Source organism: Theropithecus gelada, chromosome 6, assembly GCF_003255815.1.
Source record: "Theropithecus gelada isolate Dixy chromosome 6, Tgel_1.0, whole genome shotgun sequence".
NCBI lineage: Eukaryota > Metazoa > Chordata > Mammalia > Primates > Cercopithecidae > Theropithecus > Theropithecus gelada.
This window is the reverse complement of record NC_037673.1, coordinates 75,928,520-75,940,568: the sequence shown is the minus strand read 5'-3', so window position 1 is coordinate 75,940,568 and position 12,049 is coordinate 75,928,520. Positions and strand designations below refer to the sequence as shown.

General features: G+C 42.1%; 1 protein-coding gene across 1 annotated transcript in view; it reads right to left on the bottom strand.

The window, feature by feature from the left end:
• FAM151B (family with sequence similarity 151 member B) overlaps positions 1-9,566 on the bottom strand; it is a 48,904-nt gene extending 39,338 nt beyond the window's left edge. Inside the window, exon 1 of the mRNA XM_025388558.1 lies at positions 9,404-9,566. Coding sequence (XP_025244343.1) covers positions 9,404-9,428 — 25 coding nt within the window. The 5' untranslated portion in view covers positions 9,429-9,566. The remainder of the gene's footprint in view (positions 1-9,403) is intronic.
• Positions 9,567-12,049: the final 2,483 nt, after the last annotated feature.

Sequence of the window (12,049 nt, the reverse complement as noted above, 5' to 3'; positions counted from 1 at the left end):
AAAAAAAAAAAAAAAAAAAAAAAAAAAGATATTGAGAAAAAGTAAAATTTGATCAGAGAATGGAGGGGCATATAAAGACAAATTCTAACTAACATACGAGGGACTTAGCAACCACTTCTAATACTGGGCTGCAGAATTAAAAAAAAAAAAAAAAGACAGTTAGGTGGAGGATTCACTATCCCCAAAGCAGTCTCCCACTCAAAACACATGGCCCTATTAGGCACATATAATAGAGCCATAGACCTTTCATACTAAGATGGCAACACATGGCCATCATTCTTTAAAATATTAAGGTAGCCATTTTAGAAGGCACATTATCGATTGGCTCTAACAAATGTCTGACAATAGGAAAATAATTAAATCAGTACATATGCATGATAGAATATATGACTAATGTGGCTGTTAAAAATGAAGGTTTTCCCAGCACTTTGGGAGGCCGAGATGGGCGGATCACGAGGTCAGGAGATTGAGACCATCCTGGCTAACACAGTGAAACCCCGTCTCTACTAAAAAAAATACAAAAAACTAGCCGGGCGAGGTGGGGGGCGCCTGTAGTCACAGCTACTCGGGAGGCTGAGGCAGGAGAATGGCGTGAACTCGGGAGGCGGAGCTTGCAGTGAGCTGAGATCCAGCCACTGCACTCCAACCTGGGCGACAGACCGAGACTCCGTCTCAAAAAAAAAAAAAAAAAATGAAGGTTTTGAGATACACCAAATGATTCAGAGATCTGATAAGCATGACGTTACCAGAAAAACCTAAATGTTGGTTAATGGTTCATATTGGATATTTCCAAAGCACTTTTCAACTACACATACTGCATTCAGAATTTTTATAAAGGCAACCTACAAAGTAATAATAAAATATCAGGACTCTAGAATTTAAAAACATTTAAAGTAAAAAGTTTTCCTTACCTTTTACTAAGTGAAATTGTTAGTTTGTATTTAAGCCACAACTGTATATATCTTAAAACTTAAAAGAGGATCCAATTACCTATGATCTAGGGTCTTAGTATTATTATTTAAACAGGCTGGAACTCTGAAAACAGGACCAAGAGAAAGGCAAAAATAGTTGCAACCTTTTTAAGATTGAGTTTTTGAGCAGTTTATTTATTTATTTATCTATTTATTTTGAGACAGTCTTGCTCTGTCACTCAGGCTGGAGTGCAGGGGGATGATCTCAGCTCACTGCAATCTCCGCCTCCTGCGTTCAAGTGATTCTTGTGCTTCAGCCTTCCGAGCAGCTGAGATTACCGGCATGCATGCGCCATCACATTGGCTACTTTTTGTATTTTTAGTAGAAATGGTGTTTCACCATATTGGCTAGGCTGGTCTCAAACTCCTGGCCTCAAGCAGTCAGCCACCCTCAGTCTCCCAAAGTGCTGAGATTACAGGAGTGAGCCACCATGCCCGGCCTTTTAAGCAGTTTTCATTTACAGAAAAAAATTAGGCTGGGCATGGTAGCTCATGCCTGTAATCCCAGCACTTTGGTCGGTCGAGGTGGGCAGATCATCTGAGGTCAGGAGTTCAAGACCAGCCTGGCCAATATGGTGAAACCCCTTCTCTACTAGAAATACACAAATTAGCAGGGTGTGGTGGCTCACGTCTGTAGTCCCAGCTACTCAGGAGGCTGAGGCAGGGTAATAGCTCAACTCCAGGAGGCAGAGGTTGCAGTGAGCCGAGATCATGCCACTGCACTCCAGCCTGGGTGACAAAGCAAGACTCCGTCTCAAAAAAAAGAAAAAAAAAAAAAATTAGCAAAAAGAGCAAAGTTCCCATATCATCCCCACTCTTCCCTCAATTTCCCCAGTTCTTGTTTTTTTGGAAATTACAAAATTGCTTTTATTTAAAAATCCCCAATTTTTAACATCTTGCATTAGTGTGGTATGTCTGTTAGACTAGATGAGCCAATACTGACATTTTGTTATTAACTAAAGTCCATAGTTTACATTAGAATTCACTCTTGGTGTCATACATTTTATAGGTTTTGACAGATGTCTAGGTGTATATCTGAGATAGCAGGTTCAGTTATGGGCCACTGGAATAAAGTGAGTATCACAATAAAGCAAGTCACACAATTTTTAGTTTCCCAGTATGTATAACAGTTATGTTTACACTGTTACACTGTAGCCTATTAGGTGTACAATAGCATTATGTCTAAAAACAATGTGCATACCTTGATTTTAAAACACTTTATTGCTAAAAAGTGGCAACAATCATCTGAGCCTTCTGCTAGCTGTAATCTTTTGACTGGTGGAGGGTCTTGCCTCAATGTTGATGGCTACTGACCAATCAGGGTGGTGGTTGCTGAAGGCTGTGGTGGCTGTGACAATTTCTTAAAATAAGACAATGAAGCTATTGATATCAGTGGATTCTTCCTTTCATGAAAGATCTCTCTGTAGCACACAGTCCTGTTTGATAGCATTGTACCCACAGGAGAACTTACAAAATGACAGTCAATTCTCTCAAACTCTGCTGCTGCTTTAACAACTAAGTGTATGTAATATTCTTTATCATCTGTGGTCATTTCAACAATGTTCACAGCATCTTCACCAGAAGTAGATTACATCTCAAGAAACTACTGTCTTTGCTCATACATAAGAAGGAACTCCTAGTTCATTAAAGTCTTATCATAAAATTGCAATAATATAGTCACATCTTCAGGCTCCATTCTAATTCTAGTTCTCTTGCTATTTCTTTTTTTTTTTTTTTTTTGAGACAGAGTCTCGCTCTTTCACCCAGGCTGGAGTGTAGTGGCGCTATCTCGGTTCGCTGCAAGCTCCACCTCCTGGGTTCACGCCATTCTCCTGCCTCAGCCTCCCGAGTAGCTGGGACTACAGGCACCTGCCACCATGCCCGGCTAATTTTTTGTATTTTTAGTAGAGACTGGGTTTCACTGTGTTAGCCAGGATGGTCTCCATCTCCTGACCTCATGATCCACCTGCCTCGGCCTCCCAAAGTGCTGGGATTACAGGTGTGAGCCACTGTGCCCCACCTTCTCTTGCTATTTCTATCACATTTGCAGTTACATCCTCTACTGAAGTCTTGAATCCCTCAAAGTCACTCATGAGAGTTGGAATCAACTTCTTCCAAACTCCTGTTAAAGTTGATATCTTTACTTTCTCCCATTAATCACAAATCTTCTTGATGGAATCTAGGATGATGATTCTTTGCCCACATTCATCAGAGAAATCACTATCTATGGCAGCTACTGATTTACAAAACATTTCTCAAATAATAAGATGTGAAAGTCAAGATTACCCTTTGATCCACGGGCTGCAGAATAGACGCAAGCATGCAGGAAAACTACATCAATCTCTTTGCATATCTCCATCAGAGCTCTTGGGTGACCAGGTGCCTTGTCAATGAACAGTAACACCTTGAAAGAAATCTTTTTTTTCCTGAGCAGTGGGTCTCCACAGTGGGCTTAAAATATTCTGTAAATCATGCTATAAACAGATGTGCTGTCATCCAGGCTTTGTTGTTACATTTCTAGAGCACAGGCAGAGAAGTAGATGTAGCATAATTCTTAAGTACCCTGTGATTTTCAGTATAGTAAATGAGCACTGGCTTCCACTTAAAGTCACCAGCTGCATTAGCCCTAACAAGAAAGTCAGCCTGTCTTTTGAAGCTTTTAAGCCAAATATTGGCTTTTTCCCTCCAGCAATCAAAGTTCTAATGGCATCTTCTTACAACAGAAGGCTATTTTATTTACACTGAAAATCTATTGTTGGCCCTGCACAGTGGCTCATGCTTGTAGTCCCAGCACTTTGGGAGGCTGAGGTGGGAGGATCACTTGAGCCCAGGAGTTCAAGACCAGCTGGGGCAACATGACGAAATCCCATCTCTACAAAAAATACAAAAATTAGTAGGCTGTAGTGGTATGTGCCTATAGTTCCAGCTACTTGGGGGGCTGAGGTGGGAGGATCGATTGAGCTCAGGAGATCAAGGCTGCAATGAGCCATGATCGTGCCACTGTACTCCAGCCTGTGTTACAGAAGGAGACCCTGTCTAGAAAGAGAAAGAAAGAAAGAAAGAAAGAAAGAAAGAAAGAAAGAAAGAAAGAAAGAAAGAAAGAAAGAAAGAGAGAGAGAGAGAAAGAGATCTACTGTTAGTATAGCTACTTTCATCAATGATCTTAGTTAGATTTTCTGGATCACTTGCTGTAGCTTCCCTATCAGCACCTGCTGCTTCACCTCGAAATTTTTTGTTGTAGAAACAGCTTTTTCCCTTAAACCTCATGAACCAACCTCTGCGAATCTCCAGCTCCCCTTCTGTAGCTTCTGTACTTCTCACAGTCTTCACAGAATTGAAGAGAGTTAGGGCCTTACTCTGGATTAGGCTTTGGCTTACGGGAATGTTGTGGCTGGTTTGACCTATCCAGACCACTCAGACTTTCTCCATATCAGCAACAGGGCTGTTTTGCTTTCTTATAATTTGTGTTTTCCATGGAGTGGCACTTCTAATTTTCTTCAAGAGCTTTTCCTTTGCATTGACAACTTAGCTGTTTGTCACAAGAGGCCTCTCTCAGCTTTCAAAATGTTTTTCATGCTAAGCTTAATCATTTCTAGCTTTTGATTTTGTTTTTGTTTTTTTTCAGAGACAAGTCTCACTCTGTTGCCCAGGCTGGAGTATAGTGGTGCAATCATAGCTCACTGTAATCTGAAATTCATGGGCTCAAGTGATCCTCCTGCCTCGGCATCCCAAGTAGCTAGAACTACAGGTGCGTACCACCACGGCCAGCTAATTTTTAAAATTTTTTGTAGAGACAAGGTCTTGGTACGTTGCCCAGGCTGGTCTTGAACTGCTGGCTTCATGTGATGACCTCAGCCTCCCAGAGTGCTGGGATTACAGCCACTGTGCCCAGCCCTCTAGCTTTCAATTTTAAGTGAGAAACAGGTGACTCTTCCTTTCACGTGAACACTTAGAGCCCATTCTATGGTTATTAACCAGCCTAATTTCAATACTGTTGTGTCTCAGGAAATAGTAAGACCCTAGGAGAGGGAGAGAGACAGGAATATGGCTGGCTGGCGAAGCAGTCTGAACACACACCATATTTATGTATTTAGTTTTTATCCTCGCCAAGCCGGCCAGCACGCACTGCCCAAGCTGGCAAGGCTCACACGCCACATTTACAGATTCAGTTTGACTTTGTGGTGCCCCAAAACAATTATTATTGTAGCATTTAAAGATCACTGATCACAGATCACCATAATAAATATACTAATTTTTAAAATATAATAATTTTTAAATTTGAAATATTGCAAGAATTCCCCAAATGTGACAGACACAAAGTGAACACATGCTATTGAAAATTACGGCACCAACAGACTTGCTCAATACAAGGTTGCCACAAACCTTCAATTTGTAAAAAAAAAAAAAAAAGTATTATCTTCAAAGTGTAATAAAGTGAAGTACAATAAAACAAGGGATGCTTGTACAATGGCATGTATCTACCACTACAATATCACATGGAATCACAGTGTTGCTGCTCCAAACCTCTGTGCTCCCATTATCCCAACCTCCTTTCCCGTGCAACCTGTGGCTGTTTTCCAGCCACCATAGCAGAGTTGATTAGTTGGAACAGAAATGTATGCCCTGCAAAGCCCAAAATTTAATATCTGGCTCTTTACAGAAAAAGTTTGCTGACCACCAAGATATGGAAACAAGCTAAGGGCCATTAGTGGGTAAATGGATAAAGAAAATGTGGCAGAGATACACAATAGAGTACTATTCAGCCTTAAAAAAGAAGAAAATTCTGTCATCTGTGACAAATGAAGAAACCTGGAGGACAGTATGCTAAATGAAATGAGCCAGGTATGGAAAGAAAAACACTGCATAGTCTTACATGCAGTCTTACATGTGGAATTTCAAAAAGTAGAGCTTACAGGAGTAGAAAGTAGAGTGGTGGTTACCAGAGGCTAGGGATGCAGCTGGGGCAATTGGATGGGAGGGGAATATGTCAAAGGGTACAAAGTTCTGGTTAGACAGGAGGAATAAGTTCCCAAGATCTATTGCACAGCATGGTGACTATAGTTAATAACTCTGGGCATGCTGGCTCACAACTGTAACTCCAGCACTTTGGGAGGTCGAGGCGGAAGGACTGCTTAAGCTCAGAAGTTCGAGACCAGCCTGGGCAATGAAGCAAGACCTTGTCTCTACTACTAAATAAAATAATAATAACCCGGGCATGGTGGTGTGTGCCTGTAGTCCCTGCTACTGAGGAGGCTGAGGCAGGAGGATCACTTGAGCCCAGGGAGTCAAGGCTGTAGTGAGCCATGACTGCACCACTGTACTCCAGCCTGGGTGACAGAGCAAGACCCTGTCTCAATAATAATAATACTACTAGTAATAGTGTATTATATATTTTGAAATTCCTAAATGAGTAGACTTTAAATGCTCTCATTACAAAGGAATGATAAGTATATGAGGTGATGGATATATTAATTAGCCTGACTTAATCATTCTAACATGTATACATGTATTGTAACATCACATTATACCTCACAAATATACAGTTATTATTTGTCAATTAAAAATAAAATTAAAAAAGAAAGTTTGCTATTTGCTGACCCCTGGACGAGACAATCGTTAAGGTTCCTTCCAGTTTCCAAAAGCGACTACCAGAATTGACTTACCATTAAAGACAGTGTACCATATGTCCACACAAACACTTGTACACACATGTTCACAGTAGCATTATTCACTATACCCAAAAGATGGAAACAACTCAAATGTCCATCAACTAATGAGTGGATAAACAAAATGTGGTGTTTCATACAATTCCTTTTCTGGCCATAAAAAGGAAAGAAGTACTGAAACATGCTACAAGATGGATGAATCTTGAAAACACTATGACAAGCGGAAGCAGCCAGACATAAGAGGGTCTATGTTGGGTGATTCCATTTATATGAAACATCCAGAATAGGCAAATTCAAAGAGATAGAAAGTAGAATAGTGGCTCTGTGTTTAAAGGGTGGGGGATGGGGAAGTGTTTCTTTTTGTAAGGTGAAGATGTTTTAAAATTGTGGCAATTGTTGCACAAGTCTGTGAATAAGCTGAAATCAAACAAATAAGCTAAAACCACTGAATTATACTCTTTAAATGAGTAAATTGTATATTAATAGTATGCAAATTATACATCAGTAAGGATTTTTAAAAATTTATTAATTTTTTTTTAAGGCTCTGGCTCTGTTGCCCAGGCTGGCATGTTCTTGGCTCACTGCAGCCTCTCTCAGGCTCAAGCGATTCTCCCACCTCAGTCTCTTCCTGAGTGGCTGGGTCCACAGGCATGTGCCACCACCATACCTGGCTAATTTATTTGTATTTTTTGTAGAGACAAGTCCTCCCTGTGTTGCCCAGGCTGATCCAAACTCCAGGACTCAAGCGATCCTCCTGCCTTTCAAAGTGTTCAGATTACAGGCGTAAACCACCACGCCCGGCCAGGATGGAACTTTTCACTATACATCCTATTGTGCCTTTTTAACTCTTTTATGTTGAGAATGTATTTTTTTTTAAGTAAGGGGGAAAAATGACATATAACAGAAGAATCTGGTTAAGAATTAGTTTTATCAATAACTCGGTAATGAGAAGAAAATTTGTTTTTTTTGTTTTTGTTTTTGTTTTGAGACAGAGTCTCTCTCTGTTGCCCAGGCTGGAGTGCAGTGGCAGGATCTCGAATCACTGCAAGCTCCGCCTCCCGGGTTCACGCCATTCTCCTGCCTCAGCCTCCCGAGTAGCTGGGACTACAGGCGCCCGCCATCACGCCCGGCTAGTTATTTTGTATTTTTAGTAGAGATGGGGTTTCACCGTGTTAGCCAGGATGGTTTTGATCTCCTGACCTCGTGATCCGCCCGCCTCGGCCTCCCAAAGTGCTGGGATTACAGGCGTGAGTCACCGCGCCCAGCCCGAAAATTTGTTTTTTAAAAAATGGCATTTGTCAGGAATTGGACGTTTTTCACTTATGCACACATTTTTTTCCAAGATTCCGTAAACCTTGCATCGATTCAGAAGAGAACCTGGATTTATACAGCCTGTGAGTGAGAATGGTGTAAGTCTTGAGTGTGGGCTTTGTCCCAGATTTGTTTGGATTCTTAGGAAAGCCAGGCTTTAAAAGGATTTATACTGAGAAGTAAAGAACCCAAGAGTTAAAAATGGAAAACTCTGGTCTGAAGAAAATGTTCTATGGAGGTTTAGCACAGGTCTTAAAAAAGAGAAAAAAAAGTTCACATCCTTTGACCCAGTAATTTCCGTTACAAGAATCATGTCCAGGATAAAAACAAACCAAAAACATAACTGAGGAAGAACAATGCAAAAATGTTTATTACAGAATGAATTCTAACAAAACTAAACAGGAAACAACTGACTAACGTTCAACATTAGGAGACTGGTTAATTACAATATAACTGTATTGTATACAATATAATTGTGTAAAACAATTCAGTCATTCAAAATTATGTTTATAAAAACCTTGGTGACATGGAATACTATAAGAGGCAGGATTTTAAAAATTACGTTTACCATGACCTTAACTCTATTTTTAAGAGTCAGGGTTGTTAGAAAATACCAAAAAGTTAGTAGTGGTGCCTGTGGGTATCAGCATTTGGGGAATTTTTTTTTTCCTACTTCCCTATACTAATATACTTTATAAATGTTCTATAATGGCATTTATCAGAACCTGGACATTTTTCGCTTACACACACGTGTTATTCCAAGATTCTGTAAACCGTGCATCGATTCAGAAGAGAATCTGTATTTATACAGCCTGCTAGTCAGAATGGTGAAAGCGTGTATTATTTTTACAATTAGGGAAAAAATCTAAACTGAAGAAAGAACGCGTCACTGAGGTTGTCTCATGCCACTACTTAAGTTTACAGAAAAGATACTGTAACCTCCAAGAGCGGAACTATTGTCCCGCAAGTTGAAGCACTTGATTCCAAGGGGAAACAAGCGAGCCGCACTCTGCCAGGTTTCCAGGCCGCGCGCTCAGCAGCGGGACTACGCCGGGCCCGGCCCACCGTCCGCATTCCCAACCCTCCCCCAGTTTCCAAAGAGGAACCGACTGACCCAGACCGCCCCCATGCGGTCTGCGGAAATTAAGGAATTAGGGAAACGTCACATTCCTTTCCTTTCAACCAAGACCTCAAAAGACACTGACTCTGCCATTCTCCGACCTCCCCCTAACGCCTGTCCCTTAACGCCCACCCGGCAAACCAAGGTCATCGCCAGGCGATCGGGGGCGCGCCCCGAGTGCGGAGCCGGCTTCAAGCCCAGCCGCCCGGTACTGCGCGGCGCGCTCCTAGGTTCCTAGCAAGGAGGACCGCGGGAGCCCACAAAGGGAGGGTGCCGCCGGCGGAGCCTCTCAAAGCGCCCCACCTCCAGGCAGAGGCCGCGTGCTTGGCGCTTACCTGGGCCTCCAGCGGATGCTGCCATGGTGATGACGCCCGCCGTCCGCGCAGGCGCCCAGCGGCTGGCGCCCCTGCTAACCGGGCACTGGCGGCACGGAAATTCGACTCCACAAACCACAGGCCTAGGGCAGGGGAAGAGCAAGGCGGGCGCCAGCGAAGCGGAACCAAATGGAGCCGCGGCACGCAGGCGCAGAGGCTGGCGTTCGAGGTTCGCTTACGGGCCGCTCCGCCGGGCAGGTGTTGGCCAAGCGCTCCTCCGAAAGGTTTCGGAAGCAGGTGGTAGCTCTGAAGATAACGCTGCGTTAGGGAATACTGCGGCGGAGGATGGAACTCCGATTGAAAGCAGTTGCTGGAGTGGAGCACGAATTTCAAAAGTTGGATATATTTTCTTTTAAATGTTAGTAATATCCTAAAAGGGTGTGGAATCATTACTGATAAAAATCAGTGTTTCTGGCCGGGCACGGTGGCTTACGCCTGTACTCCCAGCACTTTGGGAGGCCGAGGTGGGCGGATCACTTGAGGTCAGGAATTCGAGACCATCCTGGCCAACATGGTGAAAACCCGTCCTTACTGAAAATTTTAAAAATTATCCGGGCATGGTGGTGCGCGCCTGTAATCCCAGCTACTAGAGAGGCTGAGGCACAAGAATGGCTTGAACCAGAGAGGTGGAGGTGAGCCGAGATTGCACCACTGCACTCCAGCCTGGGCGATAGAGGTAGACTCTGTCAAAAAAAAAAAAAAAAAAAAGTTTTTGTACAGTTACCGAGCAGATAACCTGAAGTTTTCTTCTCCCCTTCTGTCTCTCTACCAGTGTTCACTCAGAAAACGCTCCCAGCAACTGGGTTCTCCCATCCACTGTCTTTCTAGCCCTCCTTAACTCATTACTTTCTGATGCCAAACTAGTGATCAGAATTAGCAACAAAGCTCTGCCATTTTCGGCTTCTGTGACCAAAAAACTCAATCTGCCAGTGGTAGAGTTAGGATAACTATCATCACCTGACACATAATACAAAGGGGAGCGATTCTTGCCCAGCCTTTCAGATAAAATATTTTTCATCACTCCAAAGCAATCACTCTCCATTTACCCCCTTCCTACCCCCAGGCAACAATTCATCTACTTTCTGTCTCATGAATTTGCCTATTCTGGAATTTGATGTAAATAGAATCACTGACTGTGTGTATGATCTTTGTATCTGGCTTCTTTCACTTGGCATGTTTTCAAAATTTATCCATGTTTTAGCATGTATCAGTACTTTCTTCCTTCTTATGTTGGAATAAATTCCAGTTTGTATATACCACATTTTATGTGTGTCCATTCAACAGCTGATGGACATTCGGGTTGTTTCCACATTTTGTCTTTTATGAATAATGCTGCTATGAACATTTATTGACAAGTTTTGCGTGGACGTATATGAACACATTTCTGCGTACATATCTGTGTACATACCTAGGAGTGGAACTAACTTGTTCATATAGTAACTCTGTTTAACTGTGTGAGGAACTGCCAGTTTTGCAAAGCAGCTGTACCATCTTTCATTCCTACCAGCAGTGTATGAAGATTACAGTTTCCCCCCGTCCTCACCAGTACTCCTTGTTATTATGTGTTGTTTTTAATTATAATCCTAGTAGATATGAAGTACTACCTCATTATCTTGATTTGCATTTCCCTACTAATAATGTTGAGCCTATTTTCAGGTACTTATCGGTCATTTATATATTTCCTTTGGAGAAATGTCTTCTCAAATCCTGTGCTCATTTCAACTGTGAGAATTCTTTGTATAGTCTCAATACAAATTAACAGATAATTTGCAAATATTTGCAATATATTCTCCCATTGTGCAGATTGTCTTTTCAGTTTCTTGATGGTATTGATTGCAGTACAAGTCTTCTTTAAAAAACTTTTTTTTCTTTTTCTTTAGATGAAGTCTCACTTTGTTGTCCCAGGCTGGAGTGCAGTGGCACGATCTCGGCTCACTGCAACCTCCACCTCCCGGATTCAAGTGATTCTCCTGCCTCAGCCTCCTGAGTAACTGGGATTACAGGCATGCACCACCACGCCTGGCTAATTTTTGCATTTTTAGTAGAGACAGGGTTTCACCACGTTGGCCAGGCTGGTCTCGAACTTCTGACCTCAAGTGATCCACCCCACCTTGGCCTCCCAAAGTGCTGGGATTACAGGCATGAGCCACTGTGCCCAGCTATCTTTTTTTTTTTTTAACTTTTAACTTCAGGGGTCCAAGTGCAGGTTTGTGTCTTTTTTTCTTTTTTTTTTTTTTTTGACTTTTAACTTCAGGGGTCCAAGTGCAGGTTTGTTATATAGGTAAACTGTGTTATAGGGGTTTGTTGTACAGATTATTTCATCACGCAGGTATTAATCCTAGTACCCATTCATTATTTCTCCTGATCCTCTACCTCCTTCCACCCTCCACCCTCCAAAAGTCCCAGTGTGGTGTTCCCCAATCTGTGTCCATGTGTCTCATCATTTAGCTCCCACATTTATAAGAGCATGTGGTATTTGGTTTTCTGTTCCTGCATCAGTTTGCTAAGTTTTTATGACATATTGGTCACAATATTACCACAATATTTTCATATATTTTACAATATTCCTCTTCACTGTCCTTATTTTTAGAGCTGCATATCGAAGTG